This window comes from Salvelinus fontinalis, chromosome 10 (assembly GCF_029448725.1).
Source record: "Salvelinus fontinalis isolate EN_2023a chromosome 10, ASM2944872v1, whole genome shotgun sequence".
NCBI lineage: Eukaryota > Metazoa > Chordata > Actinopteri > Salmoniformes > Salmonidae > Salvelinus > Salvelinus fontinalis.
The window spans coordinates 8412960-8433642 of NC_074674.1; the positions used below are offsets into that span (position 1 = coordinate 8412960).

At 44.7% G+C, this 20683-nt stretch overlaps 1 protein-coding gene across 2 annotated transcripts in view; it reads right to left on the reverse strand.

Moving 5' to 3' along the window:
- Positions 1-4454: 4454 nt before the first annotated feature.
- LOC129863568 (serine/threonine-protein kinase TAO1-like) overlaps positions 4455-20683 on the reverse strand; it is a 57551-nt gene continuing 41322 nt past the window's right edge. For both annotated transcript variants that reach the window (XM_055935631.1, XM_055935632.1), the window contains 6 exons: positions 19519-19602; positions 13878-13997; positions 13099-13338; positions 12797-13009; positions 11912-12094; positions 4455-11811 (listed from right to left, as the gene is read on the reverse strand). In XM_055935631.1, the coding sequence (XP_055791606.1) occupies positions 11335-11811; positions 11912-12094; positions 12797-13009; positions 13099-13338; positions 13878-13997; positions 19519-19602 (1317 nt within the window). In that variant the 3' untranslated portion in view covers positions 4455-11334. The remainder of the gene's footprint in view (positions 11812-11911; positions 12095-12796; positions 13010-13098; positions 13339-13877; positions 13998-19518; positions 19603-20683) is intronic.

The following is a 20683-nucleotide window of genomic DNA, read 5'->3' on the forward strand; positions in this document are numbered from 1 at the left end:
AACCTAAGCCAGAGAGCAAGCCATGCAGATGTAGAAGCACGGTGGCTTGGGAGGACTCCCTAGAAATGCTGGAACATAGAAAGAAACCTAGAGGAACCAGGCTCTGAGGGGTGGCCAGTCCTCTTCTGGCTATGCCGGGTGGAGATTATAAGAGTACATGGCCATTTTGCCAGATCGTTCTTCAAAAGTTAATGGATGAACCAGTAGGGTCAAATAATAATCACAGTGGTTATAGAGGGTGCAACAGGTCAGCACCTCAGGAGTCAATGTCAGTTGGCTTTTCATAGCTGAGCATTCAGCCAGTAATACTAGTGGTAACAGGGTAGTGGAGGTGTCTGCATCCATACATTTTTTGTACTCCATAATTTGTTTGATACATTAAAATTACTCAATCGTTTGTTCGTTGTTGCAGCAGGGAGTCCCTTCACTTCCTTAGAACTGGGGAATACGTTGGTTAATAAATTATTGCATCCGAGCTCCCTAAAAGGGTGCAGTTCTCCATTTTTCTCATACATTTTCAATAACATCAAGACGAGTGGACAACATATGGAGGTTATTAAAAAGAAAGCAAATGGAAAAATAAAAGACCAAAAAAAAAGACATGCTTTGAAATCAATGAAAAAAGAGCGAGAACGCAACAACGCAGGCTCTTTCAGGAAGTAGACAGACAAGCGTCACTCTCACCCCTTTGATTGGGTACACAACTACATTTACATTTACATTTAAGTCATTTAGCAGACGCTCTTATCCAGAGCGACTTACAAATTGGTGCATTCACCTTATGACATCCAACTAGGAAGGAGTCATGTGATTGGCATAGAGAGAGAGAGAGGTCTCGTCTTTGTACCTGTGCCATTATAGCATCTTTGACAGCATGGGCAGAGCCATTGAGCAAACTACATTTTTCTCCCTTCGTGATTGGCTGATCCCTCCTGATGACCCGGTTGAACATGACTCACTGGACACTAATAGATGGATCACTAGTCACTTTAAACAGTGTCACTTTCATAATGTTTACATATCTTACATTACTCATATCACATGTATATACTGTATTTTATACCATCTACTGGACCTTGCCTATGCCGCTCGGCCATCGCTCATCCATATACGTATATGTACATATTCTCATTCACCCCTTTAGATTTGTGTGCATTAGGTAGTTGTTGGGGAATTGTTAGATTACTTGTTAGATATTACTGCACTGTTGGAACTAGAAGAACAAGCATTTCGCTACACTCACATTAACATCTGATAACCATGTGTATGTGACCAATAAAATTTGATTTAATTTGAGAGAACAAGTGACTTCACTTGGCCAAACTCCTAAATCCCCAAAATGGGAGAATTAAACAATATGTCTACTTTTGAGAGTGTGGGAATGGTCCTTAAGGGACAGTTATGTTGAGTGTGTTTCATTTGATCTCACGAAAGACAGGAAACACACAAAATGGTATATCTTAGTGTAAATTTCCCAGCTGTCAGGTTTACATCTAAATATTGTGAAACATATGTGATTAAACATGAAACTATTTGTGAACTGATGTAATGTGATGTTAACCTTCTAAATGAGAGTATGGATTTTGATATAAAGATTAACTAGTCAGTGGCCACGCCTAGGTGAGCATAGAAATTACATTGGCGTTTTCTACTGAAACGCATAAAACCCACTCCTGATGAAATTCACTTCAGACTAAGCAAACCCCAGCATGAGCTGAGGTTGCAAATGGTTGAATTTCTGAGACCAAAACATGCCGGATGACACTGGTGTGTGAAGTGGTTGAAACTACAACTCTACCAAAGGACAAGATTATTCCACGTGGAGCATTAGCTACATGGCTGGAAATGGTTAATCTCTGAGACTATTGATCCCTACAGAATAAGAGCAAATCTTAGACACAAATTACTAGTCGGCAGCTAGAAATTACGTAAACCGAGGACAAGAATACACACAACCGCCGAAACATCTATCTATGAGAACATTTCTGAATGGTTCTCTGAAGTATCCATTCTAACCGCTAAACACTTTCATCTTCGGGGAAACGTAACCAGAGAGAGACTGATCAACTCTCCAGCAGATGGACCGGATTCCAACACGGGTGTAAATATATACTTGCAATCATTATGTGTGATGTATATGGGCCGTATATGTGTGAAAGATTAGCATTTCAATGTATATAACTATAGACTGTGTGTAATGAATCCATTGGTCTTTCCCGCTCTTTCTCAGTCCCACCCCTTTCCCTTTGTCGACCAAGCCGTCATATCGGCTTAGCCCACTAGGGACTCTTTCCTGTCATTGTTAGTAACCAATATCGACTGTTTGTTTCTGTATTTCTGTAATTGTTTAGTTAGTTAATTAATAATTGAGCCAATTGGTGTATGGATTATTCATAGTAGAGGCTGGGTTCGTGCAGATAACCAACAATTTACAACGTTCAGATGAGACTGACAAAGGTAATAATAATAATTAATTAATAGAAGACTAATTAATCAGATATTAAAATATCTGAAGGGCTATATTCGGAAAATTATAACTTTGTAATCTGAACATTTTCCGTGGTGCCCCGACTTCCTAGTTATTTCAATTTACATGATTAGTTTAATCACGTAATAATAGAGAATTGATTTGATAAGTCTTCACATTTACATGATACTAAAGACACGACACCACCAAGGGTTGAGTGGTGAAAAAACATACAGATTAAAGAATGAGTCAAAAATATCTTTGAAACTGCAACATATTCTTTTCACTGCAAAGCTAAACTCCTTCAATTCCACAAATCCTGCAATGGAGCGGAAAGAAAATGGAGCTGAAAGAAAATGGAGCGGAAAGAAAATGTTGCAATTTTATAGCCAATTTTCCGTAATTCTATTAAATTTGGCATGGCTTATGCTGTGTTCTTATGTTCAAACATTATAACAAAATCAATGGGGACCTGATTGTATAGCTTTTATTTTGTTCATTTTAAATTCTGAAAGATTAAAGGCTATTATTGAAAAATGTATATAAGTCCATCATCTTTTCTACATACTTTCTATTAGGTTTTAGTAATTTAGGTTTACACTGAAAGCATTTTTCTATCCCGAAGATGTATTTGGCAATGTCATCCTGCGACCCACCTGGACCCCTGCCATGACCCACAAGTGGGGGCCGACCCACAGTTTGGGAACCACTGCTCTTGGTCATGCCACCCTAGGTTGGGAACCCCTGGTTTATAGGACTGTCACACCCTGACCTGTTTCACCTGTCTAGTGCTAGTCTCCACCCCCGACCAGGTGTCTCCTATTCTCCCCCATTATCCTGTGTATTTATACCTGCGTTTTCCATTTGTCTGTTAAAAGTTGGTCTTGTTTGTCAGGTCTTACTAGTGTGTTTCTCAAGTGTTTGTTTTCTAGTCTTCCCGGTTCCAACCTTACTGCCTGTCCTGAGCGTGCCCTTTGCCTACCCCTTTCTTATAATAAACATTCTGAGACCTGAACTATCTACCTCCTGTGTCTGCGTCATATCCTGAGTGGTGAGAAGGACATTGTGCTTTGTACATTTTGCTGTGGCTGCCTGGACTTGGCTATCTGTAATATTCACAATAGATTGTGATTAAACTAAAACCTTCACTCAGCAGTGGCCCAGGGTAGTCTACGACACAGGTCTATGGTGTCACCTATACCGGCATCGGCTAGAATCCGGCCTGCTGTCCTTCGACCTATATCTTTCCTCCCTGTCACCCTCTCTCTGTTCAGTAAAGTCTGAAAAAACTTTAAAAAACGTTTTGCTCTGCATTTGATCTCCAAGCAGATGTCCATATTATCAGGGAGGGGTTTCTGCAACCAAATTGTGCCCTTATCGCCCTCGTGCAACAATATTTGCAAACACAAAAAGGGGCCTATAGGGAATGAGACTTTCAACAGGTCAAGGTGCCATACCTGTCCAAACACGTGACCTGACAGAAGAAAAACTCCTGGTCATGTGTTTGGTTTATATCTACTTTGATTAAATATAAGGATTTATATTCATCTACTGTCATTGAGTATGCACACTAATAACTCTATTAAACTGTCATGTAAACACCTTACTCTGCTGATCTTCAGCGTACGCCGGTTAAAACATGGTTTTCTGAGCAATCTTTCAAATATTATTATTATATAAAATAGGCTTCCCAAAAAATAAAGTTTATTTCAAAACTGCCGATTTTCTGCATTTATCAAAGCCCCATCAGGTAGTCTGATTTCAGATGTGTCCATGTAAACAGGATTATTTGGGAAATCGTTATTCTTGCAAAGCATGTAAACGTTTAAATCAAACTTATATTAAAATGGGAATATTCACAATAATCGTATTATTGTGTGCATGTAATCATACTCATTGCCTTTCAGTTTTCTAAATAAGCAGTGCGCACACTCACGCTGAGCACACTCACGCTGAACCCCCCCACTAGACTGACAGGACACAGAAGTACTCAAATTACTTTAATACAGTGGAATCTTTGTTCAGTAGCCCTCTGCCAAACAAAATAAGTAATTACAAACAAAATATTACATTTGTCTCCTAAAACATTCTTTCTCAATTTCTTTTAAACATTTTAAAATCACTTTTTCTATAATTGTATATATTCTTTTATGTAAGACATTCATATTTTTTGCACAACCTATACAGTTCAATAAAGATTGCATGGCGTGGGAATGGTTCCTGTAACTCTAATGATCAGAAGGAATACTGATCAGAGATCCCGCCTCTCCAAGGATGAACCAGAGTGGATCTCTTATTTTAATCTGACCATTTAGAGTATAATCTAGATGGCATCATAATCTGACCAACTGAATTACATCAATTGATGTAGATAAAAAAAAAAACCATTTCTCTCGATAAGAGAAATAAAAACCCAAACAGTAAATTAAAACCATTTAAAGGAAGAGGAGTACAGCACATCCTCCTCAGTTTGGGGAGAGACCTGAAGGTTCTTTGCAGAAAGAATGAGTGGACAAGAGAAGATGGAGAATAGTTCACAGGTCAGTGGCGAGTCCGAACTAGTAGAGACAATAGAATCCAACAGAATTCAATGGGATCCAACGGAACTCAATAGAACCCCAATGAAATCTAATAACACTACTCCAGGACCACACGTTGTTGTGTATGTACAAGGTGTTGTTGATCATATGTTTTCATTAATTTCCTTGTTTCAATGCATCGTTAGAGACCATGTCAGTTATCACAGCGATTTGTGTCTTCACAATACAAGCAGTTAATTGGTCTCGACTTGGATTTGTTTTTGAATGTCGATTTCTTTCAATTCTAAAAATGTACAATATTAACACATTACCTATACATCCCACATGAAAATGCTGTTAAATCAACAATTTATATATATATTATTTTACCACACCTCCCCCCACCTTATATATATATATATATATATTTATATATATAGAGAGGGTCTGTCTGTCTATTTGAGGAGGGGGTCGGACGGTGGTCCGGTAGGGGGGTAATGACAGGGGGCGGTGCAGGAGCAACAGCAGCATCACCACCCACCCAAAAGGACATTCAGCAGTCATAAACCAACACCTGAACTGTTCTGTACTAAAGTCTGTATGGCATACTGTAGTGTACTACACCTGTACTGTACTGTACTAAAGTCTGCATGGCATACTGTAGTGTACTACACCTGTACTGTACTGTACTAAAGTCTGCATGGCATACTGTAGTGTACTACACCTGTACTGTACTAAAGTCTGTATGGCATACTGTAGTGTACTACACCTGTTCTGTACTAAAGTCTGTATGGCATACTGTAGTGTACTATACCTGTTCTGTACTAAAGTCTGTATGGCATACTGTAGTGTACTACACCTGTACTGTTCTGTACTAAAGTCTGTATGGCATACTGTAGTGTACTATACCTGTTCTGTACTAAAGTCTGTATGGCATACTGTAGTGTACTACACCTGTACTGTTCTGTACTAAAGTCTGTATGGCATACTGTAGTGTACTATACCTGTTCTGTACTAAAGTCTGTATGGCATACTGTAGTGTACTACACCTGTACTGTTCTGTACTAAAGTCTGTATGGCATACTGTAGTGTACTACACCTGTTCTGTACTAAAGTCTGTATGGCATACTGTAGTGTATAGTATGTTTACCCCCAGACAACCTCCACCATTCTAGAACTCTCCTTGGAACATTCTGTAAAACCCACACTGAAAGGTATCTTCTATTTCAGTAACCCCAAAGATCCTCACTTCCACCCATCTTCCCTTAAATTTCTCTATGACTTGACCTCAACTTCCTTTACCAGTTCTATAACCGCACCCTCTTGTATCACTCTGTTCACATACACCATGCCCCATAGGTGGGGGGGTCAGGAGGGGGGGGGGGGATATTTGAAGGATGGAGATAAAAAGGTGAAGGAGAGCGAGAAAAGAGAATAGAAATGGTGAATATGGATCATGTGAGATCCACTATCATGAAGTGTTTACGTCTGTTTGTACAGTAAGTGCCAGCATCCCTGTGAAGTCACATGATCATGGCAAAGTGCTGTTGTCATTGGATCAAAATGGCCGTCCAAACCAGAGACTGACAGGGACGTGACTGATTAAAACCCTAGCAAAGTTTTCTGCAATGTTCCAAACTAGCATACGGAACAACTCCCCTGCTAAAATGTAAATGCATCCGTCACGGTCTGAAAACAGTGGCGAACACAACTTATTATAACCAGTTTATAAGCATCCTGACGTTTCAGGTTTGTGACATACTGCATAAAGACTAATCAAGTAAAGGATTGCCAAACGTAAAGTGCTTAAAAAAAAAAAAAAAGTGACTAAGTGTGTGTGTGGATGTCTACGTCAAACAGCATGACAAGAGCAGACGTGGTTCGCCACTATTAGACTATGGCACAGCTACCAGTACCTTCTAGCACAGTCTCCTGTCAGTCGATACCAAGGATGGGCAACTTTAATGGGGTGGGGGGGGCCACAAAAAAGAAAGAAAGAAAGCGGAACTCATCATGAGGGGCCACAGTGCCTTGTGGGTCTACGTACCCACAGCCATACACACATACACACAAGCAGTAAGAGATATTGGTTTCCCCTATGACTCCCAACCTAGTGTACTGTATTCACTGTGTATGATACCTGTATATGCATGGCTGTGTGATGTGCGTGTGTGTGTGTGCACGTGCGTTCGGTCAGGTGTATGACAAGTGTTTTTAGTTAAGTGTGTTACACTCCAGCTGTGGGTGTTTGTGACTCTCAGATGTGTATACACACACACACACACACGTATCATCGCTGTCTGATGAGAACGCCGTAGGTCCATCTCCAAAACAGACACTTCAAGAAATGGACAAAAAAAATATATATATATTTTTAACGAACATATAATTACCAAACTTCAGGAGCTATTTTAAACATATGTTCTTAGTCGTAAAGTCATGAAATATTGAGAGAAGTTACTGCATTCAATACAAATGTTTTGGGATAAAATGGAGTTACAAGGTTTTCATCAGACAGCAACACCAACTTGTCGGCTTGGGGATTTAAACTAGAGACCTTTCGGTTACTGACCCAACCCTCTAAACGCTGTCTAGGTGTGTGTGTGTTTAGGTGTATGACAGGTGTGTGTCTGTGTTTAGGTGTGTGTGTGTGTGTGTGTGTGTGTTTGTCTAGGTGTGTGTCTGTGGTTTAGGTGTGTGTGTCTAGGTGTATGACAGGTGTGTGTGTGTGTGTGTGTGTGTGTGTGTGTGTGTGTGTGTGTGTGTGTGTGTGTGTGTGTGTGTGTGTGTGTGTGTGTGTGTGTGTGTGTGTGTGTGTGTGTGTGTGTCTCGGTGTATGACAGGTGTGTGTGTAGGTGTATGACAGGTGTGTGTGTGTAGGTGTCTAGGTATATGACAGGTGTGTGTGTGTAGGTGTCTAGGTATATGACAGGTGTGTGTGTGTCTAGGTCAGGGGTGTCAAACTCATTCCACGGAGGGCCTAGTGTCTGCAGGTTTTTGGTTTTTCCTTTCAATAAAGCCCTAAACAACCAGGTGTGGGGAGTTCCTAACTAATTAGTGATGTTAATTCATCAATCAAGTACAAGGGAGGAGCGAAAACCCGCAGACACTCGGCCCCCCCGTGGAATGAGTTTGACACCTGTGGTCTAGGTGTATGACAGGTGTGTGTGTGTCTAGGTGTATGACAGGTGTGTGTGTGTCTAGGTGTATGACAGGTGTGTGTGTGTCTAGGTGTATGACAGGTGTGTGTGTCTAGGTGTATGACAGGTGTATGACAGGTGTGTGTGTGTAGGTGTCTAGGTGTATGACAGGTGTGTGTGTGTGTGTCTAGGTGTATGACAGGTGTGTGTGTAGGTGTCTAGGTGTATGACAGGTGTGTGTGTAGGTGTCTAGGTGTATGACAGGTGTGTGTGTAGGTGTCTAGGTGTATGACAGGTGTGTGTGTAGGTGTCTAGGTGTATGACAGGTGTGTGTGTAGGTGTCTAGGTGTATGACAGGTGTGTGTGTAGGTGTCTAGGTGTATGACAGGTGTGTGTGTGTAGGTGTCTAGGTGTATGACAGGTGTGTGTGTGTGTGTCTAGGTGTATGACAGGTGTGTGTGTAGGTGTCTAGGTGTATGACAGGTGTGTGTGTAGGTGTCTAGGTGTATGACAGGTGTGTGTGTAGGTGTCTAGGTGTATGACAGGTGTGTGTGTGTGTGTAGGTGTATGACAGGTGTGTGTGTAGGTGTCTAGGTGTATGACAGGTGTGTGTGTAGGTGTCTAGGTGTATGACAGGTGTGTGTGTAGGTGTCTAGGTGTATGACAGGTGTGTGTGTAGGTGTCTAGGTGTATGACAGGTGTGCGTGTAGGTGTCTAGGTGTATGACAGGTGTGTGTGTAGGTGTCTAGGTGTATGACAGGTGTGTGTAGGTGTCTGACAGGTGTGTGTGTGTGTGTCTAGGTGTATGACAGGTGTGTGTGTAGGTGTCTAGGTGTATGACAGGTGTGTGTAGGTGTCTAGGTGTATGACAGGTGTGTGTGTAGGTGTCTAGGTGTATGACAGGTGTGTGTAGGTGTATGACAGGTGTGTGTGTGTAGGTGTCTAGGTGTATGACAGGTGTGTGTGTGTAGGTGTCTAGGTGTATGACAGGTGTGTGTGTGTAGGTGTCTAGGTGTATGACAGGTGTGTGTGTGTAGGTGTCTAGGTGTATGACAGGTGTGTGTGTAGGTGTCTAGGTGTATGACAGGTGTGTGTAGGTGTCTGACAGGTGTGTGTGTAGGTGTCTAGGTGTATGACAGGTGTGTGTGTGTGTGTAGGTGTATGACAGGTGTATGACAGGTGTGTGTGTGTAGGTGTCTAGGTGTATGACAGGTGTGTGTGTGTGTCTAGGTGTATGACAGGTGTATGACAGGTGTGTGTGTGTAGGTGTCTAGGTGTATGACAGGTGTGTGTGTGTGTGTAGGTGTATGACAGGTGTGCGTGTAGGTGTCTAGGTGTATGACAGGTGTGCGTGTAGGTGTCTAGGTGTATGACAGGTGTGCGTGTAGGTGTCTAGGTGTATGACAGGTGTGTGTGTAGGTGTCTAGGTGTATGACAGGTGTGTGTGTGTAGGTGTCTAGGTGTATGACAGGTGTGTGTGTAGGTGTCTAGGTGTATGACAGGTGTATGTGTAGGTGTCTAGGTGTATGACAGGTGTGTGTGTAGGTGTCTAGGTGTATGACAGGTGTGTGTGTAGGTGTCTAGGTGTATGACAGGTGTGTGTGTAGGTGTCTAGGTGTATGACAGGTGTGTGTGTAGGTGTCTGACAGGTGTGTGTGTGTATGACAGGTGTGTGTGTAGGTGTCTGACAGGTGTGTGTGTGTGTGTCTAGGTGTATGACAGGTGTATGACAGGTGTGTGTGTGTAGGTGTCTAGGTGTATGACAGGTGTGTGTGTGTAGGTGTCTAGGTGTATGACAGGTGTGTGTGTGTGTGTAGGTGTATGACAGGTGTGTGTGTAGGTGTCTAGGTGTATGACAGGTGTGTGTGTAGGTGTCTAGGTGTATGACAGGTGTGTGTGTAGGTGTCTAGGTGTATGACAGGTGTGTGTAGGTGTCTAGGTGTATGACAGGTGTGTGTGTGTGTGTGTAGGTGTATGACAGGTGTGTGTGTAGGTGTCTAAGTGTATGACAGGTGTGTGTGTGTGTCTAGGTGTATGACAGGTGTGTGTGTAGGTGTCTAGGTGTATGACAGGTGTGTGTGTAGGTGTCTAGGTGTATGACAGGTGTGTGTGTAGGTGTCTAGGTGTATGACAGGTGTGTGTGTAGGTGTCTAGGTGTATGACAGGTGTGTGTGTAGGTGTCTAGGTGTATGACAGGTGTGTGTGTAGGTGTCTAGGTGTATGACAGGTGTGTGTAGGTGTCTGACAGGTGTGTGTGTGTGTGTCTAGGTGTATGACAGGTGTTTGACAGGTGTGTGTGTGTAGGTGTCTAGGTGTATGACAGGTGTGTGTGTGTGTGTAGGTGTATGACAGGTGTGTGTGTAGGTGTCTAGGTGTATGACAGGTGTGTGTGTGTAGGTGTCTAGGTGTATGACAGGTGTGTGTGTAGGTGTCTAGGTGTATGACAGGTGTGTGTAGGTGTCTGACAGGTGTGTGTGTGTAGGTGTCTAGGTGTATGACAGGTGTATGACAGGTGTGTGTGTGTAGGTGTCTAGGTGTATGACAGGTGTGTGTGTGTGTGTGTAGGTGTATGACAGGTGTGTGTGTGTGTGTAGGTGTATGACAGGTGTGTGTGTAGGTGTCTAGGTGTATGACAGGTGTGTGTGTGTGTGTAGGTGTATGACAGGTGTGTGTGTAGGTGTCTAGGTGTATGACAGGTGTGTGTGTAGGTGTCTAGGTGTATGACAGGTGTGTGTGTAGGTGTCTAGGTGTATGACAGGTGTGTGTGTAGGTGTCTAGGTGTATGACAGGTGTGTGTGTAGGTGTCTAGGTGTATGACAGGTGTGTGTGTAGGTGTCTAGGTGTATGACAGGTGTGTGTGTAGGTGTCTAGGTGTATGACAGGTGTGTGTGTAGGTGTCTAGGTGTATGACAGGTGTGTGTGTAGGTGTCTAGGTGTATGACAGGTGTGTGTCTAGGTGTCTAGGTGTATGACAGGTGTGTGTGTAGGTGTCTAGGTGTATGACAGGTGTGTGTGTAGGTGTCTAGGTGTATGACAGGTGTGTGTGTAGGTGTCTAGGTGTATGACAGGTGTGTGTGTAGGTGTCTAGCTGTATGACAGGTGTGTGTGTAGGTGTCTAGGTGTATGACAGGTGTGTGTGTAGGTGTCTAGGTGTATGACAGGTGTGTGTGTAGGTGTCTAGGTGTATGACAGGTGTGTGTGTAGGTGTCTAGGTGTATGACAGGTGTGATCCGTTGGAGATCTGAGAGGTGATGCTGGTGCTCATGCTCAGAGCCTGTTCGCTCCGCCCCCCTCCTGACGTCGACGCCCTCCTTATAGCCTGGGGGCTGTTCCTGGCCCCCACCGCCCCTCCCGCACTCCCCCTCTGACTCCCCCCTCCAGAGGGCTGGTGCAGACTCCAGGGAGGGGGGCCCCCAGCGAGTACAGGGTGACCCCACGGCTGCTGGGAGCTGGACCCCCCCTGGTGGTGGCTGTGACCATGATGAGACAGTCCGGACCCCCCTCCTCCCCACCCCCCTGGGCTGCCCTGTGTGTCTGAGCCCTGCAGGTTAGACAGGACCATGTTGCTGAAACCTAGTCTCATGGACTCTGAGTCAAAGGCCTCTATCTCTCTGGCCTGGCGCTCCAACAGGGACCTGATACGCTCCACACGCTCTTTCTGCAGAGACAGCATCTCCTCCTCAATCTGGAGACACACAAACAGAGAGAGAGATGGGGACGAGAGACCGTCAGAAACACACAGCGATGCCAACACCAACTATATCACACACACCCCTCGTCCCTACCTTGTGTTCCAGAAGAGCCCTGCGGAGCGACACTCTCTGCTCCAGATCCTTCCTCTCTCTGTCGTGCTGGGCTTCTGTCTGCATCTTGATCTTACTCTGATAGGCGTTCAGCAACTCCAACTCCTGCTGCAGCTGCATCCTCAGCACCTGACACTCCCCTTCCTGGGCCTCGTCCAATCGCAGCTGGGGAGGGACAAGTGTGGACAGAGGGCATGGGGACAAAACAAAGGTGGAGACCAGTAGTAAATAGATCTGAAATCATTGGATAGTTTTAGCAATATGCTACAAATTAGAGCTGTACGATATGGTCAAAAAATAAATGTAGATTTTTTTTTACTTGCGACCAAAAAATAAATGTAGATTTTTTTTTACTTGCGACCAAAAAATAAATGTAGATTTGTTTTTACTTGCGACGTAGATCAAACACTTGGGAGGGATAGAAATAGAATGATGAAGCAAAGTGGAAACCAGCATCGTTCTTGTTTGGAACAATCATTTGACCGAACAGAACACCAAGAAAACTGCATCTAACAGCGAGGAGGATAAACAGCGCTGCTTGATTGACAGGGGGCGGGGCTTGGTGTCTGTGGGAAAGCAGTCGCAAGACGAGTGGGCAAGACGCTACAAAAACAGTCAACTATTTTTTTTTAAATGATGCAGCATTTAAACAATTTCATGTGATATGGATCACTTGCAATATGGATTGAACATGTCAATATTGCGATTTTGACGTGAATTTGATTAATTATGCAGCCCTACCACAAACAGTAGCCCCTAGGGATTGAACATATTTTTATTAAGTCTTCCCGAAAAGTCGTTTTTAATTTGCCTGTGTTTGATACATGTTTAGAGAGACAACAGTGTGTGCGTACATGTGGTACTCACAGCCTGTGTGGACAGCATGTTGTTGATAGAGTGGTCATACTGCTCGGCCAGGATGGCCAGTTTCCTGGTCTGCTCCTCCTTCAGCCTCTTGAGCACCGCCTTGTGGTCGGCCTTGGGAGTGCTCTCCAACAGGTGGTTCCTCAGGGCCTTGTACTGACGCGTCTGGATCTTACATGTGTCCTGGAACTGCTTCTTAATCTGCATCTCCTTAGACTGGGGGAAAGAGTGGGGGACCGTAAAATAGGGGTGTGGGTGTGGGGTATGTGTGTATGTGTGTATGCCAGTGTCGGTGTGTTCCTGACCTTTAAACTCTTGGGCTGCTGTCGGACCTCCATGACGTGTTTGCGTCTCAGCTCTCTCTCCCTCCTCTTGTTGTACTCCAGCTGATTGGTCAGTTCTGTCTGGTGCTGTGTCCTGATAAGCTCCGCTCTCATCTTCTGGATGGTTCCCAGATGTCTGAACTCCAGCTCCTGCATCGACTCGTGATGTCTGAGCAGCATGGCATGCTCCAAGTCCTTCTGGGTCTGACGCTTATTCAACTCCTAAGAGAGAGGGAGAAGAATAGAGATGGAGAGATTGTTTGACAAGTAATACAATAATAATTTAGTGTTTCACACTTGTACAGTTGTGTTTTTTACACATGTTTTAAATGGAAATGATTTTTTTTTGCATATCCCAACTCCCAGAGACACCCTCGATTTTTCCCATTGACTGCTCGGGGATTCGAACTAGCGACCTTTCAGTTACTGGTCCAACACTCTAACCGTTAGGTTACCTGCCTCCCTATGTGGGGGGAGGGTGAAGGGGAGAGGAGGGAGAGAGGGGTTGAAACAGATGGAGGACAGGAAGAAAGGAGAGCGTGAATGAAAAGTGGTAAGGGGATGGAGGGAGGGGAGAGAGGGGTTGAAACAGAAATGGAAGAGAGGGAGAGGAGAGGATGAAAGAGAGCATGAAAGATAATAAAATAAATGATTTGAGAAAGGAGAGGAATGTTGACACAAGACAGCTCCATGTGTTGAGCGATAACCTGTCATGTCCTTTGGAGGTGAATAGGAATGATGTGTGTTTGCCGTGTGTGTACCTCTCGTGCCAGGTCCTGCTCCACGTTGTGCCTGGCAATGAGTATCCTCCGTTTGAAGCGTCGACACTCCAGCTCCAGGTACTGCCGCTGTCTCCTCAACAAGTTGGCTTCCTCCTCAGCCTGACAAATTACACCAAACTTTACTTAACAGTGTGGCTCAGTTGGTAATGGATCTTGCAACACCAAGGGTTGTGGATTCGATTCCCGCTCAGGAATGACTAAGTTGCTTTGGATAAAAGCGTCTGCTCTGGTATATATTGTATAATATCTTATTTAGTACATTTTGTACCATAAAAATGCCATACAAAGTACTTCACATACATCAATTAATAATACAAGAAAAACACCATACATTTCTAGACAGATACATGAAGTACAACAATAGCAGAAGTCTCGAGGTATTGCTGGTCTGAGGTAGAATACAGTTTATCTACCAAGAGAGTTCTCATCTATATTATTCGTAGCCTTCTATTTACCACCACAAACCAATGGTGGAAAAAGTAACCAATTGTTCTCAAAGATGGTGACGATAGAGATGGCAGCGTCGCTTCTAGTCCTTAGGAAACTGCAGTATTTTTTTGTTCATTTATTATTTCTTACATTGTTAGCCCAGAAAACCTTAAGTGTTATTACATACAGCCGGGAAAAACTATTGTATATCAGAGAGACGTCAACTTACCAGAACAACCAGCACTACGACCAGGAAAACGACTTTCCCAAAGCGGATCCTTTGTCTGCACCTCCCAGGGAATTCAAACTAATTCCAGAGGCCGACTCCAAACAACGCCGCCGGAGGAGAGGGTGCCGGAGCGGTCTTCTAGTGAGGCTTCGGATGTGCACACACCACCCACCGCTTCCCAGTATATTACTCGATATTGTCCAGTCCCTAGCTAACAAAGTTGATGAAATTAGAGCAAGAGTTGCTTTCCAAAGAGATATCCGGGATTGTAACCATACTCTTTCACGGAAACATGGCTAGCGGGGGACATGCTGTCGGAGTCAGTACAGCAAACGGGATTTTCAGTGCATCGCGCCGACAGGAATAAACATATCTCTGTTAAGAAGAAGGGCGGGGGTGTATGTTTCATGATTAACGACTCATGGTGTAATTGTAACAACATACAGGAACTCAAGTTCTTTTGTTCACCTGACCTAGAATTCCTCACAATCAAATGCCGACCGTATTATTTCCAAGAGAAATCTCCTCCGTTATTGTCACAGCCGTGTATATTCCCCCGCAAGCGGATACCAAGACAGCCATCAAGGAATTTCATTGGACTTTATGCAAACTGGAAACCATATATCTGGGGATTTTAACAAAGCTAATTTGAGAACAAAGCTACCTAAATTCTATCAGCATATCGATTGCCGTACATGAGCGACCACTGCTACTCTAACTTCCGCGATGCATTACAAAAAGAAAACCAGCCCCGACGCGAACATCGACGTCTTGCTTCCAGACAAATTCAACAAATTCTTTGCCCGCTTTGAGGACAATACAGTGCCACCGACGCGGCCCGCTACCAAAGACTGTGGGCTCCCCTTCTCCGTGGCCGACGTAAGTAAAACATTTAAACGCGTTAACCCTTGCAAGGCTGCCGGCCCAGACGGCAACCCTAGCCACGTCCTCAGACCATGCGCAGACCAGCTGGCTGGTGTGTTTACGGACATATTCAACCAATCCCTATTTTCAGTCTGCTGTCTCCACATGCTTCAAGATGGCCACCATTGTTCCTGTTCCCAAGAAAGCAAAGGTAACTGAACTAAATTACTATCAGTCATTGCACTCACTTCTGACATCATGAAGTGCTTTGAGAGACCATGCAAAGATCACCCTACCTGTCACCCTAGACCCACTTCAATTTGCTTACAGCCCCAATAGGTCCACAGACGATGCAATCGCCATCACACTGCACACTACCCTATCCCATCTGGACAAGAGGAATACCTTTGTAAGAATGCTGTCATTGATTACAGCTCAGCATTCAACACCATAGTACCCTCCAAGCTCATCATTAAACTTGAGTCCCCCGGTCTGAATCCCTCCCTGTGCAACTCGGCCCTGGACTTACTGATGGGCGGCCTCCAGGTGGTGAAGGTAGGAAACAACATCTCCACTCCACTGATCCTCAACACTGGGGCCCCACAAGTTTGCGATCTCAGCCCCCTCCTGTACTCCCTGTGGCCATGCACGCCTCCAACTCAATCATCAAGTTTGCAGACGACACTACAGTGGTAGGCTTGATTACCAACAACAACGACGAGACAGCCTACAACAGCCTACTCTGTGTACATATCACCGACAAACTGAAATGGTCCACACACACACACACACACACACAGTGTGGTGAAGGCGCAACACCGCCTCTTCAACCTCAGGAGGCTGAAAAAAATTTGGCTTGTCACCGAAAACCCTCACTAACTTTTACAGGTGCACAATCGAGAGCATCCTGTCGGGCTGTATCACCCCCTGGTACGGCAACTGCATCGCCCACAACTAGTGATACACCGATATGACATTTTTGGCCGACACCAATATTTTCCTAGACAAAAAAAACCCGATACACATTTTTGCGGCCTTTTAAGCATTCTAGTACAGTTAAATAGTTAACACACACACATGGACGCAGCGGTCTAAGGCACTGCATCTCAGTGCAAGAGGCGTCACTACAGTCCCTGGTTCGAATACCGGACGTGATTGGGAGTCCCATAGGGCGGCCCACAATTGGCCCAGCGTCGTCCGGGTTTGCTGTGAGATGTTACCCCACTCTTCCACCAAGGCACCTGCTAGTTCCCGGACATTTCTGGAGGGAATGGCTCTAGCCCTCACCCTCTGATCCAACAGGTACCAGACGTGCTCAATGGGATTGAGATCCGGGCTCTTCACTGGCCATGGCAGAACACTGACATTCCTGTCTTGCAGGAAATCACGCACAGAACGAGCAGTATGGCTATTGTCATGCTGGAGGGTCATGACAGGATGAGCCTACAGGAAGGGTACCACATGAGGGAGGACGATGTCTTCCCCGTAACGCACAACGCTGAGATTGCCTGCAATGACAACAAGCTCAGTCCGATGATGCTGCGACACCCCGCCCCAGACCGTGATGTACCCTCCACCTCGATCCCACTCCAGAGTACAGGCCTCAGTGTAACGCTAATTCCTTCGACGATAAACGTGAATCCGACTATCACCCCTGGTGAGACAAAACCACGACTTGTCAGTGAACAGCACTTTTTCCAGTCCTGTCTGATCCAGCGACGGTGGGTTTGTGCCCATAGGCAACACTGTTGCTGGTGATGTCTGGTGAGGACCTGTCATACAGCAGGCCTACAAGCCCTCAGTCCAGCCTCTCTCAGCCTATTGCGGACAGTCTGAGCACTGATGAAGAGATTTTGCGTTCCTGGTGTAACTCAGGCAATTGTCATTTCTATCCTGTACCTGTCCCGCCGGTGTGATATTCGGATGTACCGATCCTGTGCAGGTGATGTTACACGTGGTTTGCCACTGCGAGGACGTTCAGCTGTCCGTCCTGTGTCCCTGTAGCGCTGTCTTAAGCCGGCCACATCTGCAGTCCTCATGCCTCCTTGCATAGTAAAAAAGGTTCCAAGAGTGTGCAAGGCAAAGGGTGGCTACTTTGAAGAATATCACATATAAAATTTATTGACTTGTTTAACACCTTTTTGCTTACATGATTCCATATGTGTTATCTCGAAGTGCCGACGACTTCCATATTATTCCACAATGGTACTAATATTATATATATTATATATATATGGCTTTTGCTAAGGCACGTTCACGCAGATGAGCAGGGACCCTGGGCATCTTTCTTTTGGTGTATCTCAGAGTCAGTAGAAAGGCCTCTTCGGTATCCTAAGTTTTCATAACTGTGACCTAAATTGCCTTCCGTCTGTAAGCTGTTAGTGTCTTAACGACCGTTCCACAGGTGCACGTTCATTAATTGTTTATGGTTCATTGAACAAGCATGGGAAACAGTGTTTAAACCCTTTACAATGAAGATCTGTGAAGTTATTTGTATTTTTACCAATTATCTTTGAAAGACAGGGTCCTTAAAAAAGGGACGTTTCTTTTTTGCTGAGTTTACTTAAGTAGTACTTTAAAGTATTTTTTCTTAAGTACTTTACACCACTGCCACAAACCGATGCTGGCACTAAGACCGCACTCAACGAACTGTATAAGGCCATAAGCCAACAGGAAAATGCTCATCCAGAAGCGGCGCTCCTAGTGGTGTGGGACTTAAAATCCGCTTTACCTCGTTTCTTCCAGCATGTCACATGTGCAACCAGAGGGGGGAAAAAACTCCACCTTTACTCCACACACAGAGATGCATACAAAGCTCTCCCTCGCCCTCCATTTGGTAAATATGACCATAATTATATCCTCCTGATTCCCGCTTACAAGAAAAAACTAATGCAGGAAGTACCCGTGACTCACTCAATACAGAAGTGCTCAGATGATGCAGATGCTACGCTACATGACTGTTTTGCTAGCACAGACTGGAATATGTTCCGGGGATTCTTCCAATGGCATTGAGGAGTATAACACCTCAGTCACCTTCTTCATCATTAAGTGGATCGTACATATCCCAACCAGAAACCATGGATTACAGGCAACATCCACACCGAGCTAAAGCGAAGAGCTGCCGCTTTCAAGGAGCAGGACACTAATCCGGATGCTTATAAGAAATCCTGCTATGGCCTCAGACAAAGCGTCAATACAGGACACGCTGATCCTCAACACTAGGGCCCCTCAGGGTTGGATGCTTAGTCCCCTCTTGTACTCCCTGTTCACCAACGACTGCATGGCCAAGCACGACTCCAACACCATTATTAAGTTTGCTGACGACAAGTGTTAGGCCTGATCACAGACAATGATGAGACAGTCTATAGGGAGGTCAGAGACCTGGCAGTGTGGTGCCAGGACAACAACCACTCACTCAATGCCAGCAAGACAAAGGAGCTGATCGTGGACTACAAGAAACGGAGGGCCGAGCACATGCCCATCCACATCGATAGGGCTGTAGTGGAGCGGATTAAGAGTTTCAAGTTCCCTGGTGTTCACATCACCAATGAACTATCATGGTCCAAACACACCAAGACAGTTGTGAAAAGCGCACGACAACACCTTTTCCCTCTCAGGAGACTGAAAAGATTTGGCATCAAGAAGTCATACAGCTGCACCATCGAGAGCATCCTGACCGCTTGCATCCCCGACTGGTATGGCAACTGCTAAGCATCCGACCGTAAGGCGCTACTAAGGGTAGTGTGTACGGCCCAGTACATCACTGGGGACAAGCTTCCTACAATCCAGGACCTATATAATAGGCGGTGTCAGAGGAAGGCCCAAAAAATTGTCAAAGACACCAGTCAAACAAGTCATAGACTATTCTCTTTGCAACCGCACGGCAAGTGGTACCGGAGCGCCAATTACCCCCAAGCCTTAAGACCGCTGAACAATTAATCAAATGGCCACTCGGACTGTTTCCATTGACCCCCCCTTTTGTTCTTACACTGCTGCTACTCGCTGTTTATTATCTATGCATAGTCACTTTACCCCTACTTACATCTACAAATGACCTCGACTAACCAGTAATTTGTGTTGATGTAACTTGTACTGTACCTGGAAGTGCTGGATGTTCTCCTTCTGCTTGGACAGCCACTCCTGCTTCTCCTTCTTAGGCGTTGACTGGTTCTCATTCAACTCCTACAGGACAGAGAGAAGTGAGTGTGTGTGTGTGTGTACACCTCTCATACCAGGTCCTGTTCACATTGTGTGTGTGTGTGTGTGTGTGTGTACACCTCTCGTACCAGGTCCTGTTCCACATTGTGTGTGTGTGTGTGTGTGTGTGTGTGTGTGTGTGTGTGTGTGTGTGTGTGTACACCTCTCGTACCAGGTCCTGTTCACATTGTGTGTGTGTGTGTCTGTTTGCGTGCGCTTGAACCAGGGACCCTCTAAACCCATCACCACATCACCTAAAAAGCAGTGCTAAATTACAAAATAAAATCCTTACCCTGTAAACTTGTACATGGACGAGTACAACAGCTTTGGTTTTGGATTGCTGACATACCTTGTTCATAGACTGCTTACAGGGTAAGGAAACCAAAGTCATTCTGTAATTTGTGTGAACTATCCTTTTAAGTTGATATATAAATATATTGCATAGTTAAATTAAGGTTTAAATAAAACAAATATGTATAAAAACTACTTAAAAGTAATCAGATGTGCAGTCCAACTGCTCCCAGCCTCAGACTGGTGAAGCTCTCTTCAGGAAGAAGAGAAAAAGGGATGGGGTCTAGATGGAAACTAGTTGCAATAAGTTGCCACTTAGCAAACCAATCAACATATTTACACTGGTAGAGCTCCTAACAGTTTGTGATTCTGATTTGCAACAGATGACACAGGCTACTAAAAGGTTGTGCGGGATGGGGAAAAGGAAATGCCTCTCCTGAGGGAAAACCACATTTCTACTCAGAGCCAATCAATTGCGAGCGTTGAATGTCAGCGTTCCCATTCAAATCGCAAAATCCAAATACTGAAGTTCCTCAGACTTCCAATAGTCAAGACAAGATTTTGGAAGGACGGTCACTCACGACTAGACTGCTCCAAGCTGTAATTTACATATAAGCTCTGGTGCTTAAATTTGGCCCGCATCCCTCCAATATAAATGGACCATTACCCAGACTGCTACTGAAGCCATGGTCCTTCAGAACTACTTCTAGGTCTAGATTGGTTGACGTCAAAGATGGACACTACTAGTCTACCACGCATTAACAGCTACCTAGCT